This window comes from Urocitellus parryii, chromosome 12 (assembly GCF_045843805.1).
Source record: "Urocitellus parryii isolate mUroPar1 chromosome 12, mUroPar1.hap1, whole genome shotgun sequence".
NCBI classification, from domain to species: Eukaryota; Metazoa; Chordata; class Mammalia; order Rodentia; family Sciuridae; genus Urocitellus; species Urocitellus parryii.
Genome location: NC_135542.1, coordinates 62,789,686 through 62,814,327, shown reverse-complemented (window position 1 = coordinate 62,814,327; position 24,642 = coordinate 62,789,686). Strand labels below are relative to the sequence as shown.

The 24,642-nt window shown below is 39.6% G+C and overlaps 1 protein-coding gene across 2 annotated transcripts in view; it reads left to right on the top strand.

The window, feature by feature from the left end:
- Slc8a1 (solute carrier family 8 member A1) overlaps positions 1-24,642 on the top strand; it is a 295,606-nt gene that overhangs the window by 245,673 nt on the left and 25,291 nt on the right. For both annotated transcript variants that reach the window (XM_077791750.1, XM_077791749.1), the window contains 2 exons: positions 1,971-2,101; positions 6,067-6,166. In XM_077791750.1, the coding sequence (XP_077647876.1) occupies positions 1,971-2,101; positions 6,067-6,166 (231 nt within the window). The remainder of the gene's footprint in view (positions 1-1,970; positions 2,102-6,066; positions 6,167-24,642) is intronic.

Here is a 24,642-nt window from a genome sequence, read left to right as displayed (position 1 = left end):
TTATCTTTATTCCTATCAAAAGCAACTTGTCATTTATAAGTAAACTATAGAAAATAAGGCCACAATAAATATTCTCCCCCAATAACTTTGTATTCAAATAGATATCCAAGTCATAAATTTTCTTGTAAGGAAATAGGTCCTTGTCAACATAGGTCTTTCATAGATCTGTGTTGAAGCAAGGTTTTGAACAAAGGTACTAATATAACCTGCTGCTATAAACAATACCAATGGTCCAAGGATCAGAAAGTCATGGGAATCAAAATATGTTTGATTTGAGCACTGGATACATTGAACTTCACTTAGCTCAGTCGACCCTCTTGACTAGACACACGTAGTTTCAAAAAGACAAGTCTTGGATATCCCCTCCCCCAGAACGCTTTGCTTTTTCCTTGGGTCACAATGTCCCTGTGCTGATAAAAAAAAAAAAAAATACCACTTACAGTTAAAATTAATTCTTTCTTGTTCCTTTTCTTTGCCCCTGCTAATGGTCAACAGCTTCTGCCCAGTCAGAAATCACTCATTTTAAGTCTTCATCTGATTTCTTTGACATCCTGTAATCACTGGGGATAGGAATGTGGATTTGAAAAATATCATTTATATACACTAAAGAATTCATTGATACACTGCATTCTGCTCCTGCCTTCCGTTTGTTTTGACACTTGAAATATAAAATGCTGGCAGTTCATTTGGCACATTTGTCTCCTACCTTTGCAAGAGAATGGTCTAGGGACCATTCTCTGCAACAATTAGAGCTACTGCACCAGGATTCTTGAGCAGAGAGGAAGCCATGAGTCTTCAGAGGTAGTAGGAGGTACAGACCCCTTCAGAAGCTGATGTCTAAATGCAAATACAAGAGTTCTGGGCAAGAAGTCCCTCCTTTATATATAACTCCTGAGACCACAGACTCCTATTGCAGACAATTTTTCTGGGTGTCCTAGAGGTGAGAGCATTAGGGCTGAGGTCTTTCCATATCACCACTGCTACTTCCCTGGAGATGACATTCATTCCTCTTGACATGAGAGGAAGTAGCCTAGCCTGTTCCAGCATCCTGAGCCTAAAGGATAAGGATGATTAAAGGGCTAGTGTGTGTCCTCCACATGTACATGGCCTTTTCAGTCCAGGATTGGTCCTCATGACCTTGATGCAGAGAGAGTCAACTACAAGCTTTCCCTCATTAATGGTCTCTTGGTTCCATTAACATTTCCTCAGCACCCACTAGCCTATCCTGGAGTGTAAGCTACATGGTAGTTGTGGAAATAATCATGCTCACGTGGTGAGTCTTAACTCCCCAACGGCCTCCCCCTCCCCCTCCCTGTTTACTTTAAGATTAACATGGTCAAGGTTTCCCTAACACATTTGCACCAGAGAGGAAGCACTGGAGCCCATGCATCTCACGGAAGCATGGGATGGATGTTGTGCTGCTTAATTTGTGACAGAGGCTCTTGGCTAGTGAGAGGCTAAGCTCAAAATTTCCTTTCCATCCTCTCTTTGGCCCTGGGGTATTTTCTGTTGCCTCTAGAAAGTGGAGAAGAGAAAGCCAAATTTCTCCATCCCAGGGTTACTCTAGGACTTTTAATTGTGTGTGTTTCCCTTTGGTCACATGCTGAAGGAATGTGTACAAAGAGCCAGCTGAACCAGCATCACAGAGAACAGCTGGGAGATTCCCGGAGCACAGACAATGTGCAGGCAGGGTCTTTCTCAGTGACATGCCCCTCTGTGTTACTTTTCTTCATCTGCACTTTTGCCTGAGCTTAGACACTGGGACATAATCACCTGCTGTCGGAGTGATGTGTCGCCCAGTCGCCAAGCATCTGTCCAGTCCTCCCCTCCAGCTTCACGATCTTACCCAAGGGACTTTTAGTAGGTTGATAGGGCTTCCTTCCTCCCTCCTTGGTTTTCTTGTAGCAGGATCCAGGGATTTCCAAACAAAAAGGAGCACATTGTTCACTGTCCTGCCTTCCTTTCCCCAGAGGAATGTGATGACAAACAGCCGCTGACCAGCAAAGAGGAAGAGGAAAGGCGCATTGCCGAGCTGGGACGGCCCATCTTAGGAGAGCACACCAAGCTGGAAGTGATCATTGAAGAGTCCTATGAGTTCAAGGTATGCCCACCCTGGAGGCCTGCTCACCTGGGAACACGGTGGTTCACCGTGTTGGCCCTGCTGTAAGATGCATCTAGAGGGAGGGGGAGATGTGATTTCAGGGACTGGATCATTCATTGAAAGACCTTTAGAGCCAATTGGAATTATGGAGTTAGTAGGGAACCAGGAGTCCCTGTAGACTCCAAGCAGCCTCAGAGCCAGGGCCCCACAGGTGGCATCCATCTCTGCACAAGGGGATAGCAAGGAGGACACAAAGGTGGATACCAAGAGACTGTTAAGATGGGAGAAAGCTAATGAATCTGTCAGAAGCAAAGTGTTGACATTGCTAAAAATTAAGAGGCTTTTGCTTTAGAGGTGGACTGTAATATCTCTATGTAACTTCCCACTGACAAGCTGTCATTCATATTTAGTCGCCCTCTTCAGCCCGGGAATATGTTATCACAGTCAACATACTGAAGTTATAGTGCCTGCAGCCCCAGATTTTATAGTTGAGCTGATACAATTGGGTCCCCAATTTTCTGGATGATGGAAGTCATTCAGAAGTTAATATATGGATTTTGGAGTAAGCTTAAAACTTGGAGGTGAAACTCCCTGTCAATCACCAAACTACTTCCTCAACCCCACATCACCTCCCATTCCTTCTCACCCACAGTCCTAACATCTCAGAAGACCACAAGTGGAACCACATGTCACATCTGCAGTGGGATATGAAGAGCTGCATCCCCTCTCTTCAATTCCAGAATTACAAACCCTGAGCAGAGCAGTTTTATCCCTAATTTTTTTTCAAAAGCAGACTGTTTCTGCTCAAAAAATCAGAAAAAAAAATTACCAAAAGAGATGATCTAGCCACGAGCTTAGAAACCTCAGTATTTTATCTAGATTTTTTTTTTTTTATATAGAGGCCTCTTTTCCTTTAGCTGATTTTCTTAATTACTTTTAATTTTGGTTCACAAATTGAGGTGCCTGAGAGGAAACAGGTAAAAAGAAAGATGTCTTTGCAATTAAAATGGAATTCTTAAAATGTAAAAAAAAAAAAAATGCAGTTAAGGCAAGTATGGTGATATATGCCTGTAATTACATTGACTTGGGCGGCTGAGGCAGGTAGATCACAAGTTCAAGGCCAGCCTCAGCAATTTAGGTAGACCTTTTCTCAAAATAAAAAATAATAATAAAAAGTGCTGGGGATGCAACTCAGTACCACAATAAAGGGGAAAATAAAGCAATTAAACTTTTTTCTTCACGCCAGTGATAATCTGTTAGGACTTCCTTTCACTCATTTTCATAGAAAGGGGACAGGAATAAACTCTAGAGCCAATGCTTTCTAGACTTGACTGCGATCATCAGAGCCCATCACATATGATCTGGAACTTGGCTCATTGCAAATCCATGAGTGGAACATACACAAGTTTCCTGTAGGGGATGGAAGTGTAGTTCAGTGGTAGAGCACAGGCCTACCATGCACAGGGTTTTGGGTTCAATCCCCAGAACCTTGTGACTAGGTGTGTTCAACTTTGTTCTTCCTCATGCACCTTCTTTTCATCTGGTTCTATTTGCTGCAGCAGAGATTCTATGGGTTGGCATTTCTGGAGCAAATTTGTCTCCATCCATGCCAAATTTTTCATGGGGAATTGTATGTTCTCTCCCTTATGGGACAGTACCCAACCGTTCCCTTCCATGTACCCATGACAGAAAGAGCAATCATAGTGACTTCCCTTAGGAAGTGTTGAGTTGGGTGAGTCTCCCAGGAAGCAAAGTTTTCTTGGGTCCAAATCCCTCTCTGGTCACTACTCCAACAATCTGAGCATTGGAAAGTACCCTCAACCTCTTTACATAAGTCTGGTTCTTTGGTGTACTTATCCTCTTAGAATATCTTCAACACACTATTTCCTCTCATTTCCTCCAAATTCATCAATACAGTTACCATTGACATCTAAAAGGCACCTTGGGGGCATGTTTCTGAAGCACCCTCAGGTATCAATTTTGATATTATATTATTTATTCAAGAATTTAGTTTCCCATATCATAGCCAAAAAACATGTTTGAGATTCCCAGAACTGCATTAGAACTCCAAGTCTTAGTGACATTTCACAATATCTCCTGTGCTTTGCCCACTGAGTTCTTACTACTATTTTGTAACTAAGAGCATGACTTTACTGACACCCATTGGTGAGGGCGAGGTTTTCACCATCTCTCAAAAGTCTAGTGTAGTAAAGAGCTTATCCCTGGCATTTAGGAACTCCCCAGGTAAAAATGGACAGCAATGTTAAGATTGGTTTATCTTAAACATTTATTCTTTGGCAGGTATTTTTGTGAGGAAGTCTGTATCCAATATCAGAGCAGTTTATCTGTTCAATTGTTTATCTCCCAGGTGATGGGTTTCTCCCCTTTAGTTTTAGCACAAAGGGCTGCTTTGGAGAGAGCTTCCCCATGTTTCCATTACATGTAGGAAAAATCAAGGTCATTTCTTGTTTCATTCTATCCAGCACTGGGAATTGGAATCTACCAAGATGCTCTGAGTGCTTGATGAGATGTGGTTGAGTTGAGAGAGAAAAGACAGACACTTGTCATGTGCTCCAAGTTATTGTACCCAAGAGCACTGACTATTACAGCTGTTATCGGGGCACCAGCAGTTCTAGACATAAGGCTAGAAGCTGAAAGGTCACCACCCTAAGGACATCCAATCTAGCCAAGAATAACATTACAAATACAGAGTGAGCCAGCTGGAGATGGGCCCTCTCATGTTTATTATATTCTCAATGCTTCAAGTCAGTTCCAATAACTCTCCTTGGATTAACATGCTTGATATATAAATTGGCTTTGGCCTCCCATACAGGTCCCTCAGATCACATTTTCTTCACTCCCAGTTAGCTGATAATATGTTCTCTCTCCAACCATAATCAATTCAGGTACACTGTATTGACCATGTACAGATTTTGACCTAAGACAAATAATACATGTTTTCTGCCTCCTTGCAATTAGTGGAAATTCGAGGATGCTCTGACAGTAAGTGTGGATGCTTGGTAGACTAGTGAATGTAGTAGATTCTCTGAGAAGAGCAGCCTCAATGTCTTGGAAATGCCCCTTTTCCTGTAGTTGCCATGATTTGTGGTAGCGCTTTGAGTGCATCTGCTTAGTTTTCTTGTGAACGCTTGGCTGAACCTGTTGTTACAATAACTAAATTTAGAAAACTAGACAGTACTAATTGTACAAAACTAAGTACTTTGAAAGTTCTAAAGAAAAATAAAGGGCATGAAGCACAGCACTAGTAAAACAGGGAAATTCTTTGCAGGGTTATTAGCAATGTGCCCTAACTCTTAAGAAGGGATCTTTGCTTGTCTTATTTTTCTTATGTAACAGGAATGGAGTGAGAGTGGAATTCTCTACTAGCCACAAGGCTGACCAAACTAATAGCCAAAAAATCTATTTATTAATGACAATGCAGCAAGCAACCTGAGACTCTGTTACCTGGCTGCATTTCACTGGTAAACAAAAGAACAAGATTAAGTCTTTGGTTTCAGAATCTGTCAATCAATTCCATATATATATATATATATATATATATAAAATGCTGAGCAAAGCCTATATTAATTTAGTTGCAGACAACCCCCTACAGATAAAGCCAGCAGAGAAGCCAGTTCACTAAGCATTCAAGAGGAATGGATAGGCCTTTGCAACAGCTACTATTCTAAACACTGAGGCTGTTTTTCATTGGCCATTAGTCAGTGACGGAGGCTTGTGTGTGCTGCAAAGAAGTTTCCATTTCAGAATGTTTCCAAGAAAAGACCATGCTTGTTTGCATAATCATAAAAGTGTTTGAAAAGAAAAGTATTTGATATCAATACTGTTGTTCTGAGCGTAACATCTGCTACCCTTTACATAACTCTGAGGTTTCCAACAAGGTCGTAGATTTCCTCAGGTCCTAACAAGCCCAGCAGTTATTATATTATTTCTTTCCACCTTTCTAGAGTACTGTGGACAAACTCATTAAGAAGACAAACCTGGCCCTGGTGGTGGGGACAAACAGCTGGAGAGAACAGTTCATCGAAGCCATCACTGTCAGTGCTGGTGAGTGCCTTTCTCTGCAAATTGTAAGTTAAAATGGCCAACCTGAGCGGAGTTTTTCTACTATGCCATTTAGTCTATGGCAAAGCACCAAAGGTGGTAGGATCAAGAGAAACAAATGTATTTTTTGCATGTATGCATCTTTTGTACATGAAATTAGCCTGTCTAGGTGAAGCAAATGGGTTTGGACATGCCACTCTTCTCCATCTACCCTGAATCATTCTCTCTGGAAATAGACAATCTATATGTAAAGCCTTTTGTGTCTCTGATTCACTGATAGCCAATCACAGAGCTATCTCTGGAAAATTCCAAGCAGCACAAAGTGAGCAAGTGAAGGTCAGGAAAAAAAGTAAAATCATAGAAGGAAAAGATATTAAGATATCTTACCACTACCATCTGCATCATTTTACAATCTCTTCCACAACGCTTAACAAATAAGCTTTTTACACTAGCTCCAAAAGTGCAAATAAAAACACATTCTGTTTCTTTCTGTACAAGCAAAGCACAGAGTTTTATTAGGAAAATCCTGCAAAAAAAATGAAATGTTTTTCAAACTCTAGGAGTCAGAGGCTGGGGGAAATGACATACAAAAAGAAGTGTCTTCTTCCTGTATTGTCAAATCGTGTTCACTCTGTGGGTGACTATATAAATAGAGAGGCAACTCCCTCTTGAAAAAATCATGAAAGCAGCACTACCCTGGGATTTTCTTTTCCTTGCTTTTCAGTTCCTTCACTGGTTCTTTCTTTCAAGATCCCCACAGACTCATCTTCCACTGTTGCTGTGGATGAACATAGCTAGAGTTTCCTAAATAGTGATTCCCAAGCAGTAAAAATGGAAACAGCGTCACGAGCAGTTGGGCCTTGACTTGTAGCACAACCTCCTCTCTCCAATCGGCCATAGGATAATTTGACAGATCTCCCAAATACTGTGGCAACAGAGGGTGGTATAAAAAGATAAAAAATGAACCATATGTACATTTGTTAGTAGTGCTGTTTGTAATCACACTGAGGTTTCTTGCAATTGAGCATACAATGGGAATGCATGAACATTAAATGATAAATAACTGCTTAGGAGAGTGGATTTGGAATTTCCACTGAAGCTGTACTAGAAGGAGTGGGAAACTCCCTCTATATAGCTTATATCATTCTATAAATCTAAGATTAGCATCTGAAGCATGAGCTATCCTCCCTCTTCGCAGAGAGAACAGGCAAAACTGCTGATGAGATCAATAGAAGAAAACATTAAAAATAGCCAAATTGTTTTATGGGCTTTGACATATTAGAATTGAAACATTAAAGGCAGCGTAAGCCTTATAGTGAACTATTCCTAACAGCTTCTGGGTTTCCTTTGGCTGCAGATACATGAGCATTTTGTATAATAGCCAGGTACTGGTCTTCATTCATTCTTTTTTTCTATGTGTCCTTCATTGCTCTTGGTGAACAGTGAATGAAACAGGAATATTCCTGGCCGAGTGGAGTTTACATTCTAATGAATCAGATGGCAAATAAGACAAATAAGTTAAAGTGGCTGGTGAGCTTGTCATGGAGAACATGGAGCCTAAGGCCAAAGACAGGAAGTGTGTGCGTGGGCTCCGGTTTTAGTTACGTGGCCAAGCTGATACCATCAATTTTAGGACCAATATGCTTTTCTAGCAGTGGAATGGTTTTGTTTTGTTGGTTCAATCACACATTTTTGTAACTCACAGGAACCACAGCAAACCACAGCAGTAGGAAAGGGCGGTTTTGAACAGTGAATGAGATTATGCCACCAACAAGGCCAAAACTGGGGCATTTGCATCTGGTCAGAACAGAGACACAATTATGGAGATGTTAATGCTTCATTCCTCGCAAGAGATGGATTTTGGTTTTCGAACACTTTCATATAGTATGTGGAATTAAATCTTCTCAAAACGCCCCAAGGCGGGTGTTGTGATTAACCTGACTGCCAAGAGGGAAGCATCTGAGTCTTGCAGATGTGGCATGGCTTTGGAAGGGAGCTGGAACCCCAGAGAGAAATTTCAAAGTGAGGAAAATTGCTCACCACCTCTGTCTCAGGGACACAGATTGGCTTTTGTCCCCTCTTCTGGTGCCATGGTGTCATCATTCCATGGTGGGTCTAGCTCCTAACCAAATCTTTTTAAAGGACTGTTAATAAATGAAATGCAGAACCTCTCAGGCTTTCTTATTTGTTATACAACATAATGTGTTTTATGTTTCTAAATGACTTCTTGGAGATAAGACATACTGTTCGGAAATTTGTAGGTTGCTGGGTAAATTGACCTTATTTACAATTTTGAGGCAGAAACTAACAGAAAAACAGATACATAGTTTATAGGCACAAAATTAGATTAAATTACATGAAAGGCAGTTTAAAAAAAAAGCTCATTGTTTGTCATTAGGATTAAATTTAAGTGTCTAAAGAATGCTAATACTCTTAGGCTATTAAACAGACCAAAAAAAAATTGTAAAACACCATTTATTGATGACAGAATTTCATTGGATTTTTAAGATTTCATGGCTAAATAGTTGAGAAACGGGAAGATTTGCCTTATTAAAAATATTAAATTGCCTTTGAAGGGCTCTACTGAGAGGTTTTTTCCTAAGTAATTTTCTGTGCAAAATTGAGTCCGTATATCTTGCTAAACAAAAGTAATAATTTCGTAAGTAGGGTTTTGCTTCACTTCCGCACTAACTATATTCAAACTATTTTCAAGATAACCCCTGGAAATTTTATTCCCCTGCTTTTCTTGAATTTCATGGCTCAGTACCTGGGCCTCCTATGACCATAATGTTTCTGTGATCCAAGTACTTATAGTTCAGTATTTGAAGACTTAAAGGACTTATGAGACTCCAGAGATTAGGAAGGGATTAAACAGTCATGTCCCAGCAACTCTCCTTCTGTTGCTTCCCGGTTGAATACCAGGAGCAGTGGTGTGTGGCAGTTAAATGGCTGTCAAAAACTTGCAAGGCAAGCCCTAAAACCAGGTGCTTTTAGGATATGTCAGCACATGCACTTTTTAATGAAGCTAGCACTCACTGCCCATTCAGTTTGAGTTTTTCCCAATTTCTTCTTCTTCCTTTTATCTCCCCTAGGGCAGAATGGGTGGGTTGACCTTAAGAAATCATGTGCCAGCTGCAACACAAATCAAAACAGGTTTGTCAGAGCAGAGGGCAAACATTAGCTGGGTAAAGACAGCCAGGATGCCAATGCCAGTTCCACACCACCATGTTGTTACTCTTCACAACAGCCTTGGGTCAAGGTAAGGTGAAGGAAAGAGTGGTTGCCAGGCTGTCTTAGAAAAAAGATGGGGATCTCTGTTCCATCCCTTCTGGGGTGATTCTGAGCAGATTATTTCCCCACAAGGTCTCAGTTCCCTCTTATGTAAAGTGGAGATAAGTATGCGTCACTCAGTCACTCACGGAGTTGCCATAATACTCATTGAGACAATGCCAGCTTTCACAAGGACCATCTTGACTTTTGGCCACATATTTAGTTTTTCTGAATTTTAGATTTATCATCAACATATATATGGTTGGGAGACAAACATATATATCAAAGATTATGCAATAATATAACACCCAAATTTGTTTAAATGCAGTTAATTCAACTTACTAAGAGCCAAGTGGCTACACACATAATGGTTGACCTATTTTTGTTTCCTGGTGAGTACTCTGGGTACCATTTTGTAAATAAGAATACTGAGATTCAGAAAAACAATGGAACTTGCTCAAGAAGCAAAACAGGTAAGGGGCAGTGCTGGGGTACAAATCAACCCAGAACTCTGTCCAGTGTGAAGAGTGCACTGGCTTGTTGTGCCTGGGGCCTGAGCACACATACCAAAACACACAAAGGTGTAGAACATATGTATACACACAGACATGCATGCATTTGTGCAAACACATGTGAAAACACAGAGGGCCACATACAAATGCACACAAACACAATATAGAGATACACACATACACAGGCTCATGAAGACATGGATACACAAAACACATGCACACAGACACAGAGACATGTGCATGCATCTCAAACGGCATCTTTTTGTTTTATATATTTAAACTGTAGCTTGAAATATAAAGATTTTTTTCCTTAATATTTATTACTTCCTTATAGTCTCCTTTGCAGTTCCTGGGGGAGGACGATAGAGAATAAAGGGAAGTGTTTGTTTTCCCAGTTACATCCACAGCTTCTCTTGCCTCATAATTTCTGACATTTTTTTTTAAAGAAAGTCAATATAGTACTCTTTCCTTTACTTAACAATTTTAAACACCTAGCACTAAAGATTTTTCTGAAAATCTTTTCCTTTTGACATAGATTTTATGAAACTGACATAAAGATAAAAACACTTAAAAGTAGAAAAAATAAAAACCTCTTTGCAGTCACGGTTCTGTCTCTTGGCATAACTTTTGGCCACGTATTTAATTTTGCTGAATTTTAGATTATCATCAACATAATGGGCTAGGCTGGATTAGGTTCACTCTAAGATACCATCCAGTATGGCAATTCGGGGCTCTTTCCCTGAAGCATCTCTGATGGCACTGGGTCCTATGGTCCACTGCACACCCTGCCCACCTACCTGGCCTTGCCCAAATTAAATGTTCAGAGCAGTAACACATACACTCCATATCCCATATTCGTTCTCCTAGAATGAAAGGGATGAGGGAACAAAGTTTAGCCTCCAAGAAAAATGATGATGATGATTCAAAAGAGTAAAATTTTCTTCCTGTTCAATAATCAGAACTCACAAATTCTGTGGAATCTTCCACAGTACAATGGAGGGCATTCAACATGAGGCCAGGCCCGTGCAGGTAACTGGTCTACCATGCTCACTATGCTACAGCTTCAGCCTTCCATGTAGGCCATGGTCTCACAGGAAGCCTTGCTAAGTTTGGGGGATGCTGTGTGCCAAAGTCCTTCATCCCTGCAGGCTGTGTGGACTAGGAAGTACTCTCAATTAAGGTGAATTATTTAATATCAAAATAATATTTAATATCACCAACTCACTGGTGTCCCTGGAAAGTAATTCACTTAAAGAATTGTCAGCCTGAAGACCAATCTATTTCAAGTCCTAAATAATAATCGTCCCTCAAATGAGTTTCATGGGATTGTCAGTTTGGTCTAAGCAAGGATCTAATATCTCCTGCTTTAGAACATTACTATGAAGAAATTCTCATTACTTGATGTATCAACCCTGAGTCACCTGATTTAAAAAAATTCCATTTACACAGTTAAAAACAAAATCCTGCTAGGTCAGATTTGACATAACATCAGCATGTCTGTAAGACAGCCAGATAAAAAGAGGGTTATAAGGGACTGGAAACTACTTTTTTGTCCTCTTTTTTATTGGCTATTAAAATTCTTAATTGTCCTTGGTCTAAATCATAAACTGATTGAGGTTCTTTTAAAAGGAGTTGGTTTCGTGAGAAAAAGCAGGCACAACTGCCTTTAGGAGTCTGTCAAAAGACTATGTTTGAAATGATGGCTTACATGTGGCTTACATAATGTTACCCATTATTGGCTGTCCACTACAAGGTCAAGGTTTTGTGTACATGCTTCTGTTTCTCATAGCTATACCTTGAGTTTTACAATTATAATCCCTAGGCTCGATTGGCTATACAGCTTGTTTAGGTTCACAAAACTAGGAAGGGGAACTGGAAAATGAAACCTCATCTTTGTGAACCTCATCTTCAGGTCTCCAATGAACATATGTCAGATGAGTTAATGCAGGTTAAAGGGGATATAATTAATGAGTTTTTAAGGCTCATATACATATGGGTGAAGTCAAGTTTAGAAATGTGTGTTAAAGCTATGTCAGAGTTACAGACAGACAAGAAAGAACATTCACCTGTCAAAAGTAGGCAGAATCAGTTGCTGAATTTCCTAGGAAGTCCATGTTTCACCCCATCATGAGGAGACCAAAGGGACTTCCAAAATGTCTTTGTGAATTTGGAAATATATCTGCTGCTAGAAGTTATGTCAAGTCTTCTGAACCAGGGATGAATTGATGCCCAGATTCTTCTACAAGTTCTTGTTCTTTCCCTATGATATGATTACTTGTCTAGGGAAGTTTCTTCAGGTTTAGAATCACTGGTGAGCTTAAACAAATAGGTATAAAGGTTGAATAGCAATCCTTAGAAACAGAAGATGTTCAACACTGCTGCCATCCAACTTAGCTCCCAATCCTTCATTCAACACTCAGCTAAAAATTCACATTCTTTGTGTGAGAAAGAGTCTGTATAAATCACTTAATTTTCAAAACTTATATATTAGAATCTTTGGCTTCTCTGGATACTTGAATTTAAATTGTCAAAGAGCCACACCAACTAGTTGTGTGGCTCTGGACATGTCCTCTGAGCTTACCTGCTAATTGGGAGGACTGAAATATACATCCTTGTAAGTTGTCTTTGGGACACAGACATATCAAAAGAAGGACATAGAAATATAAAATGGTCCTCTAAAAGACCCTTCATTTTCAGCATTAAAATGTCAAACTTGCATGGCACTGCTATATCAAATTAAGATGGGATATCTGACTCAGAGTGTGTTAAATAAATTGTATAATTACAAACACTTAGCAAAAGCTCATTTAAGCCATCTGAAATGACTGTTTTCAATATATTATGCTGCTGTGTCTGATCTAGAAAGGAAAATCTATATAAATACTGTAAGGTCAGGCAGCAGCAACCAAAAGGAGGCAGAGTTAAAAAGGCTGCTGAACAAGGCTTTATTGAGATTGAGCTTCCGGTAGAGACCTACAGGGTGGGTCTAAGGAGAAGAGCACCAGGACTACTCCACTGGACTGGAATGTTTATTGGGCTTAGGGCAGAAAGGGAGGGCTGGGGACAGGAAAACGGGTTCTTAGAGTCTATTGTCCTACTGGGGTTGGTTGGAGGGAGCTGGCTAAGATCCAGGATTGGCCAGGACACCCCGCTCATTGACAGGTGGTTCTGTCAGCGCCTGATTGGTGTTTCTTTCCTGTGGTGGGTTGTTTGGTTGCTTTGTTCCTCAGCCACCTCCATCGACCTGACAAGTACATACCTACTCTCTCACATACATATGCCATGCTCAAAAAGATTTTGAGACATGCAATCTTATATTCAAAATGCATCTACACCTGACATGCTGATATGCATAGGTGTGTATACCTAAATAAAATATATTCATTTGTGTGTTCCAATTGAATATGCAAATACATATTTAAAATGGCATTTTCTAGTAGTGTTGTTGTGAAATTTTACTGTTATATAGCTGATAATTGTGATCCTAACTCAGAAAGAGGAAAAGCAGAGAGTATGAGTAAGAAAGAAGAATGTAAGTTCCAGAGAGATAACTATAATGGGAGATATTCTAGCACCATACTTGTAGGTAGGCAGAACAAATCTAGGATGTCTATCAATTTTAAAATGTCAGTGTTGGTAGGATAAAATGTTGAATCAGAGAACTTCTCCTAGATTTAGAGGCAGGCCCCAACACAGGAGTGGGAGGACAGGAGGGCGAGAGAAAAAGCAATTATTTTCTTGCCCCTAGATATGTTTTAGCTGATATTTCTGAAAAGAATATTGGTTTGTTGGGCTGTTTTCTTCCTGAATTGCTTATTACCAAAATCTTGAGGAGAACACTGTATGGAAGGGGTGGTCTGTAAGCCCGAAGTCATGTCTCCAATGCGGCTTTTGTCTGGAGAGGCAGCAGCTCCTCCCTGCAAACAATGCACCATCAGTGGATCCAGTCGCTCTTTTGTTGGCATTAGCTGCTCCATGTGATTACAGTTTCAGTTGTTGCTCTCCGATCAATGCTTTAGACACTGGGCAACATTTTATCCCCAGGCAGGAGCCTTTGTACACCGTTTTTCGGTGGGGGGAAACATTTCAGAATAATCCAAAGAAGTGGAAACACGAATAAACATAGCCTCCCCTCCAACCACACACACACACACACCCCTTAGGCAGAGAGGAGTCCCATAAGAGTACCTCGCAGCATTAATTCTTGCTGTTCACAGCCTGTTCTCTTGATAAAGACCTTGTCATTCCAGCTCCTGCAAAAAAAGTCCACTGGCCTGTATCAGTGTTCACACACACACTGCCTGCCCCATGCATGTCCCCTGTTTGCCTTTGTTTGGTCTTCTGCCTGGGTGTTGTGTTTTCTGTCCTTTTAGAGCACCTTAGTTCAAAATCCCAGCACAGAGCTTATTGATGAACTATTTTAATCTCCCATTTGCTCCTGCCCCAATTTTTTAAATAAATAAGAACCTGAGACCAGAGAGGGAAAGAATCCCCTCCAGTATCACAAAGAGCCTGTTTCAGAACCCAAGGATCTTGCTACACATAGGGTAGAGCTCATATTGTCTTGTAGAGTTGTGGAATGGGTGCCTCAGCTCTCCCACATTCTGTGTCTGCCCCCTTATGTTACCTAATGACTTGGATGCTTCTTGTGAGGCCTCAGGAGTTGGCAAAGCAAAATCTGAAACCTACCTGGGCGGCACCCTAACCACATGGACTGAACAAAAAGTCTCACCTCTGGTGAATTGTTCTGTGTTCACACAAAACTGTGCTGTAGGCATGCAAGATCTATTTACAAGATGGGGAAACAGAAGTCAGGCTTCACACCCTGACTCTAGGGTTCTAATACCACGGTCAGTCCTCTTTCCATCCAGGGTTTGATACCTATAAGCCACAGGCTTATTTCTGTTCTACACAGTTGCTTCCTCTGTGTGGAATACTCTCCATGTCTGGCTTTTACTCCCACCAAGGACACAGCTCACTGGGTACCACCTAAAGGGGTTTTTCCACTTCCCAGTTCTTCTTTATTATATTACCTGACTCCATTGTTCTTCAAAGCCTGTATCATTATCTGAAATTACCATGTTTATTCATTTGTTTGACTTGATTACTGTTTCCTCTTGCCAGAGTGGAAGTTCTATTAGACCCAGGATCTTATTGGTCTACATGTCCAAAGCCTGCCATGTGCCTGACACCTAAATTGTTAATAAATAATTACCAAAGAAGTGAATGGTGCTCAGAAAGCCATGCTTTTATCATGCAGTTCCCCTAGACAATTCACAAGACATCCAGGTTAGGGGTTTGGCTTGGGCTTGTGGTTCAAAACAGTGGCCTGAAATATTTGTGGACTGCAGACTTAATAGAATTTACACCAGGCCTTAACCAAATAAAGAAAACAGGCCACAAACTTATTGATAGGAGGATAAACAAAGATATTTTTAAGATGGTTTATTTTGAAGAAATGCATCACAACAGCCTGATGCAGGCTTATTATTCATGAGAGAATTAAAAAGCCACAACAGATGGACAGACACCACTGTGAACATTCCCCTTAGTCAGCCTGCCCTCTAAAGTGGGAGAAAGAGAAGCTCCAGCTGAACTCCATGAATGAGCCTTCCCCCATTCCCCACCCAAACTGTTTGCAATATATAAACATACAACTTATAATGAAAATCTCATTTATCTTTTCAACAACAAGAAAGAGAAAATTAGTTCTGACTATGCCCGTTTTCCAGAAGGAGAAACCAAGGCACAAAGAAAATCTTTGAATTTCCCCAGAACTAGTCAATTACACAAGCCTCCTTGTTGTCAGTGGAGAGCCCTGTTTACTGAGATCTCATTGAAAACCACAAGAGAGAACAGGAAGATAGAGCAAGCATAAGAGGATTGCCCTGAACAATTGTAATCACTTTGCATTGTGCAAACCACGGACATGATTGGAATCTTAGACACTTAATTTGTGTTGTCACTTTACCAGCAAATCAACTCACAAACCCCACACTCAGAACAAAGTCACTTCAGGAGAACTGTCACCAGGGAAGGTAGTCATCACCAGTGAAGGGCTGTTTGCTGCCCAGAGAAGAGGATGTTTACCACCAAATTGAGGGCAACCCCACTTCCCAACAGGGCTGATGTAAAGCACTAATGGAGGATTAGCCCAAAGATGGAAGGAAACTGAGACTCCACAGGAAGGATAAAGTAGAGCCAGCCATTCATTCTCTGAAAGAGCAATTCAATATTTTACATATTACATTATATATAGAAGTCTAATTAAGAAGGATAGTTATTTCCCAGTGATGCTTTTCATAAAACAGTGAGGAAGGAGCTTAAATTTTATTGGATGAATTTTTATTGTACAATCTTTGGAAATAATGGGTGGCTCCATTGTAGTGAGGTGGTGGAGGGTTAGATCTCATAAGTGAGACACTCTGAGCCTTGGATTCTCCATCTCTAAAATGCAGAAAATAGTACCTACTTCACAAGATTCCTGGGAAGATGAAGATTAAGTGGGATGTGCGTATTTACTCAAATGCAAGAAAGGAAGTGCTCAATAAGGGAATCTGAAGTCACAGCTTAATGACAGCAGCACCTTAAGGGAATCTGAGCTATTGTTATGCTCCTCTGCATGTGGAGCATACTTTTGTAGACATCTACCTTTGATATAAATTTTAACATTTTCTAGGCTATAACATTAATATATTTGTTGCAAATTACAAGGTTATGTCTGCCCAAACATTTCCTCCAAGGCTTAGCCTCCTGTGCTGCAGGAGGATGATTAGACACAGCTGCTGATATTCACCAAGTGTTATCTGAGCCCTCAGATCAGTCTTAGAACCTGATGTGCCCACAACTACCCAAAGTAACTAAGTCATCTAAACTAGCAGGAGGCATCTACATTGGCTGGGTGTATTGATACTATGGGTCACAGTACCTTCCTTAGGTGCTCAAGTCTTCAGGAAATATCTCTCTGTTGTAGAATGCTGGATTTCTCTCAGTCCTACCATTCCTAAAGGGTTAGAGAACATTGAATGTCAAGATTATTACCATGATACAGAGTTCTTTTCAAAAATTCAAGCTTCATGAGAAAACACACATAACTAATTATGTTCAACTCCAATAATATAGGAGCACTCCTTTCACATAGACAAATTCTTAAGAGAGACTAAATCAGTTAATTTATAGCTTTAAACAGATTCATTTTAGTAATAATCAAATTTGAGTGGAGCTAGAACTCCTTAGAGGATCAGTTTTTCACTCTGACAGAGGCTACATTTGCTGAGAAATATTCCTGTCACATTAAATATTTCTTGTACTATGTCAACCACTCTAACAAGGACCATAATGGCCCAAACTGGTAAGCATGCAGTTCTTCATGGAAAATTTCAGTCAGAGGTTTATTTTTCTCAGACAGTATTTAGAGTTATACACTGTGAGTTGCCTTCTTGGGTTGATTTCTAATATTGTCACCTATCACCTGATCCATATCTCCAAAGAACTAGCACTTCTCTCATGGAACAGGGTGGCCTATGGCTCTCTGTGACATAGAAGGGTGATGAGTATGATTAACAGGGTTTATCTTCTGGATTCAAAAACAGGCCAGTAGTCCAGGTTACAAATCTGCAGCAATCTTGAACTCATACCTTGTGCACAATGATATTGATAGTGCATTCATCAAAAATCATAGGATGAAAACTGGAGACCAATGGGGTCTGTAGGAGTAAACTGCATATTACTGTACATGCAAGTTTCCAGAAATAGTAGATTCTGGCTGTGAGATCCCCACACTAATTCTGATTTCCACTAGGTAGTGAAGAAAGACCTCTCGGTGTAACACTGTCAACACTATCCTTCCTCTCAGGCATTTATCTCAAGAAGCCAGTGCATTGAAACCATAGACAAGCAACAAGGCTTACATTACCCCAAGAACAACTGACAAACAATTGACCATACCAAGGGAATTTTCATAATTTGAATACATTTTGAAGGCAGTTTCTTAGAAAAAGCTGGTATAGTGTCATGATATACAGGATTTTATTTTTAATAATGAAGTTTTACATGGACTAAAAGTAAGTAATCTCTTCCCCTAAAGAACCTGATCAAGAGAGATGAAAAATATGTATATTCATGTACCAAAATAATCTGTCAAAGTATTGTGTGATATGGGATCCATGGCCTACCCTGGCTTGGAAGCAGTGAGCTCTTGTTGATTAAAGGTATAAGTGATCCTTAGTTGGAAAAGTAGCTGACAAATATTTTCTCTCATTATGTCCATTCTCTCTTCACACTCTCATTTCCTTTGTTGTACAGAAGCTTTTAATTTAGTACCATTCCTTTTTTATCTCTTGGTATTATTTCCTTAGCATTCAGGGTCCTATTGAGGAAGTCCTTGCCTAAGCCTACACATTAGAGTGTTGACCCTACATTTTCTTCTAGCAGTTACAAAGCTTCAAGTCTAATCCATAGGTCTTTGATCCATTTTTAGGTGACTTTTGTGCAATGTGAGAGATGGAAATCTAACATTCTTCTACATGTGGATATGCAGTTTTCCTAGCACTATTTTGTTAAAAAGTTGACTTTCTCCAACATATTTTTGGCACCCTTGTAAAGGATCAAATGATTGCATCTTTATGGGTTTGTCTCTGTGTCTTCCATTCTATAACAATGAGCTATGTGTCTGTATTCTATACCCGTACTGTGTTGCCCTTGTTACTATAGCTCTAGGAATTTGAAATTGGGATCATGAAGCCTCTAACATTGCTTTTTTTGCTTAGACTTGATTTGGTTGCTCTGAGACTTTCATTATTTCATATGAAATTTAGGGCTTTTTTTCTAGTTCTGTGAAGAATGTCATTGATATCTTGATAGAGATTGCATCGAATCTGTAGATCACTTTCAATAATATGGTCATTTAAAAGACATTGATTCTGCCTATCCATGAACATGGGAATTCTTTCCATCTTTAGTGTCTTCTTTAGCAGCTGTTTAAAAGAAATCTGGATTTAATATGAATTTTATGGTTAAATGGAAAATTAAAATTAGCTTAATAAATTAAAAATAAAGTATAAGTAAGATCAGTGACATGTACTGTAGCAATGGGAAGCTCATTATGTACATTGTGAGTTCAAGATGAGAAAGGTAAAAGACCTTCCCAATTGTGGGTGAATTGAGTGCCTTGTGGAGCTATATTCAGCTTCAAGCATGGTGTTTTAAGAAAAGTAAGGATGTGGATCACTTAGAGGGGACTCAGAGGAGCAGGGCAAATCTGATAAACAAACTTAGGGTACGACTGAAGTTGTTATGAAAGTCCAGTTTCAAATGCCTGAAAGAATGTTATGTGAGATAGGACAGCATTTATTCTGCATGACCTAGCAGATGGGACTAGGACAAATGAGTGAGACCAAGCAGCCTGAACTGATGGACAGACCTACTAGAACCTGGACGATGAGATCATGAATTCCATAATAGCTGAGACTCACAGGTATGGCATTGGCAACCAAATAGTTGGCAGAGATAGTTTTTAAAATTTCACATTAAACAAGGGTATGAAATTGTCAAGCTCTGAAACCTGCCTAAAGCTCTAAGTTCAGCTATTTTCTCTTACCTACCTTTAATACCTCAGTTGAAGGAAGCAGATACCTATAAAAAACTGCATGTTCAAGATAACTCTGATAAGGAAGTATCTTTCTATGTGCACGTAAGAGGAAGATTATTGACATCATTTGCCTCAAAGAACCTATAAGTACTTCCATTGGTCAGGTTATAGAGAAAAGCTTATTGCACTTCTTCAAAACCCAGAACAAGAGGCGAATTCTTATTTGGGAATGAATAACTGAATTTGGTGGCATATACAAAACCACTATGGTTAGGGAGAGATGATAATTGTTTTATCATGAGAAATAACCTGCAAACGTCTCAAGGGGTAAAGGGAAAGAAAAGAAAAAAAATTAAAGTAGCTCAGGGAAATTGCAGTGATAATAACTTACTCAAATAGTTCACTGTGTGAGCAAGACAATCATTGTTCTTAATTCAAACCCTATGTGTTCAAAACATACACCCAGATATACAAAGATACAAGAAAGTGTGGGAATAAAAATTCATCAATTGAATTAGAATTCTCATTTTTTCTCCTAAAATGACAAGGGGGAAATTAACTAATTGCTAATACTTCTTTGTTTCATCTTTTACATTTTATGATTTTGTGAGAACCTTTGAAAGTGAAGAGATATGAAATATGGAACAGGAGAGTAAAATTTGATTCGTAATTACTGGATATCAAGTTGCAAAAACAAAAAGTGATACGGAGGAAGGGGAAAGCATATTGAATACCTAGAAGGGATTTAAAGTCAAATACTTCCCCAGATTAACAGTGGCATATGTGTCTCAAACTGCTTTACATTACAGACTCATGATGATTTAGGCCAGCTTCCCAAATTCTATAGTGATCAGCCAGGTGCAATTCAGGATATTTGATTCTGAACCAGGTGATTGACCTTCAGCAACTAGAAATGGAAATAAGAAGAGATTCTAAATGGTCTCAACCATGATGCCATCCTTTCTACTTGTCTTGGTTCCCTGTTTCCTTGGTCCTCAAAGGCTCATAGAAGGGCTTATATTTGACTCTGCAAAAGTAGTAACCATGATTATGTCTAGAAAATATTAGAATAAAAATAATACTGATGAGTGCATCAATATTTTCACATTCCAAAAAGGCAGTATAGTATCTATATAGTAACAGACATTAGAAGAATTAAATCAGTATGTGATAGATGCTATTTTCTTCAACTTGCTTCAAGAAGGCATCACATGTAGAGGAACTGACTGAGTGGTCATGTTAAAAAGTCACTGAAGCCCCTCACGGTGGTGCACACCTGTAATCCCAAAGGCTCAGGAGACTGCCAGGGAGGAAGATCACAAGTTAAAGGGCCCCAGCAATTTAGGCCCTAAGCTAATTAGGGAGAACCTGTCTCAAAATAAAAAATTTAAAAATTGCCTGGGGATGTGGCTCAGTGGTTAAGCACAGCTGCATTCAATCCCTGGTACCAAACAAACAAAACAATACAAAAGTCACTTAAATTCTATAAATTCAAGTTCTTCTATGTACAACAGGATTTATGCCTACCTTACAAGATTACTGTACAAATGAAACAGAATTGGGTATGTGAAAGAATCTTACTCAGTGCCTGTCACATAGTGGACGCTCCATTATGTTCCCTCTTTCTGTTGCTTCCTTCTTTTCTTTTCCTAAAATTAAGCAGCTCAGGGAACTGTAATGATAATGACTTACTCAAACAGAAATATAGACCCAATGAAATCAGGATACAGGAGTCATATTGATTTACTGCCTTTCCTCCAACCAGTGACGATAATGGAATATGACACATCTATCTGTAAAGAGACTTTCAGTTTTACAAAGGACTTGGACATTTCCTCCTCTGGTCCTCGAAATACCTCTATGTTGTGTGAGTTTGGACATTTATTTGACAGACAAGAAATGGAAGCTCAGGAAGTTTGTGTCTTGCCCCCAATAAGCTACAAGAACCAGAAGTGGAATTTTAAAGTTTCTGACCCAAGTGTCCACCAACCTTGGCAGTTTCTTTTTTTGCTTTTCAAATATCTCTCCAGGGCCAAACCGTGAGCATCTAGGGAAGGATATCAAGAAGCACCTGTTTATTTTAGAAGGTTACCTGTGGGTACCAAGCCCAGGGGGTGCCTTTCATGAGATGTTACATGATGATGCTCTCATCCCCCTGCTCCAGAGCTGGACAGTGCCTGTAGTACTATCACATCAGTAATTGAGGTGACACCATCTCCACTGTCTGCACTTTTAATGATTTGGCTACTTTTTTTGTAATGATATCCAGGAAGCCCAACATATATCAAGGAAGCTCTTTAAAAGGCCATGGGAGAGATTACTTGAATACAGCTTGTTTGTCTTTCCATTAATGGAACCCATAGAGCTAGAAAAAAAAGATTCTGAGATAAGAGGGGGTTTACTTGGGATCCTGTAAAAGCACACTCACCAACCTGTTTCTTTGCCTCACAGAGAGGAAGGCCTTGAAAGAATTATGTAGCTTCCAGTAACCCTGTGCTAGTAAGCACGCAGAGCTGGCAGATTGCTATCATTTTTGCTGTCAATAAAAGTTGCTCCCAGGGCTTGGGTTTTTGTTGTTGTTGTTTTGCTGTTGTTGTTTATTTTGTTTTTATTTTTTATGTTCCACTGCTCTTTGCAGGAAACAGACTTTTAAATACAGTCCAGGTGGTGAGGGATGGTCATAATATTTATGTGTCTTTCCCCAAGACAGGGTAATCATGCATTATGCATGGCAGTCAGTGGTCATTTTTAATATTTAAATGACTTCTCAGTTGAAGATAAAATTTATAAAGTCAGTGAAATTCCAGCAAAAAGGCTGGAAAGTTACTTCTACTTTCAAATGCTGGAAAATAAATGAACCACCCAGGCCAGACTTAAGCATTAAAACATTTAAGATTCCTTCTAATGCTGGAGTCCTACAGAAGGATCTCCCCAGTCCCCCACACACCCTTCTCTCTCTCTTGCTTTCATATCCACCACTTTGACATTAATAGATCATGAAGTTAATTTTCAAGGGTAATATTTAATTTTGTTTAAAAAAAAAAGCTGAAATGTAACCTTAGGACCCAGCATGTTGACTAAGCAATTAAATAATGATGGGAAAAATAGTGGCAATCCTAAGTGGAGGAAAATAATGATAACTACCAGGATAATCATCACCTTGAAACATCCTCAGACACTTTGCAGAGATGATCTAATTATTCCCCTGCACCTCCCTCACAGGAAAGGTGTTATTATTTCCATCTTGAAAACAAATATAATATCTACTCTCGATTTCTAAGTGTCATTTCTTCTGAAAAGCTTGTTTATTCTCTTGTTCATCTTCAAAATATAAGACTTAGTCACCTAAAATTAAGTAATTTTGCAGAGTCAGAGGCAGAATAGCATGTTTCTATGAATGTTGGATAACAATTCAATATTTTCCAAGCACTTTAATCATTTGCCCTAGAAATTATAAAATGGCCACAAATAGAAAAATTTAAAAAGATTGGATACAAAGTAAATATAACTAGAAATTCTAGTGATCTTTCTGAATCCCCCAGCATAATACATGTGTTCCCTTTTAGAATGGATGGTGGGGGAAGGAGAAGAGGTAGAGAAAGGAGAGGCAGCCCTGATGCTGTGTTTTACTTAGAGCCAAAGTGTAGGATAAAAGGGAGTGGGAAGGAAAGAGAAAGGAAAAAAAAACATTAAAAAGAAGAAATGTATAAAGACACAGGAAAAGATTGAAAGACTGGGTAATAGGAACACTAATTGTTTTACTTTTCGTTTTTTTAATTGATGTATCATAATGGTACATGTCTAGGGTGTAAGTGTGATGGTATGATATATACATACTACATTTAAATGCCATAATATAAGAGGCTCCCGAAGGCCTGCTGCATTGGTTTGCCAGGGCTGCCATAGGCTAGGCGGTGTAAACAGCAGGAATTTGTTTTCTCAGAGTTCAGGAGGCTGGAAGTCCAAGATCAAGGTGTCAGCAGGCTGGGTTCCTCCAGACACCACTTCTTTGTGGCTTGCAAATTCTATATTTTGCTGCATCGTCACATGGTCTTTCCTCTGTGCACACACATCCTGGTGCATCTGTGTGTTTCAGTTTCCTCATTTTATTAGGGACACCAATCAGAATGGATTAGGGCCCACCTGGAGGGCCTCTTTGTAACTTAATTACCTCTTTAAAGGCCCTGTTTTTTAAATAAGGCCATATTCTAAGCATTGGGGTGGACATTGGTGTCAACATATGAATTTGGGGGAGACAATGCAGCCCATATCAGGTGTGTTTATTAAGAAGCACCTTGTGCTTTTAGGCAAGCTTCTTAGAAATGTGTAATAACCATAGAGCCTGAGCCCTTGGAGAAGGAGGACATTGGTGCTTTTTACACCCCCATACATATCAGTCAGCAAAGTTCACTCAAGTTCTGTACCTAATCAGATCCCAAAGGCTGTCCTGCTCATCTGCTGGAGGAGACAGATCCCCAAGTTTTACATAATAGGTCAGACCACATGCTCCTGGAAGAGCAGGCCATTGCTACTTCTCTCTTCCTGTAAGGTGACAAGTGACAGACCCAGACTTTTCTCTTTTCATGTTTTGTGAGAAGCACTCTTTACTTGAAGCTTCCTTGTTTTCAGAGGGTTTACCCACTCGTGATTTGCACCAGATGGCCTCACCATGGGGTGTCTCACGAAGTGCACATTTGCTCCATGCTGGCAATCTCTGGTCATATAGACAACTGGAAAGTTGACAGCCCCACCTACTGCCAGCTGCTTAGTTGGGGGAAGTAAAAAAGTAGATCCCTCGTGATAAAATTGGAGCAGGTGAACAAAGTCTTCAAGAAGTTGTTTTCAAAATGGCCACAAAATATGTGAGTCTATATATCTCCTACCACTTCCAGAAAAGTTGAAATTCAATATCCTAATTATAAATTACATGAATGGGGATTATTTTCACATTATCAAAGAAATCTCCATTTGAAAATATTATTATTAATTTTCTATTTTCTTGTGTGTGTATATGTTGGAATTATATACTGACATAAAATTGGTAGAAATTCATGAATGCATTCTTTCATTTAAGAGGCATTTAGCTACCTGAGGGAGATGGTACCAAA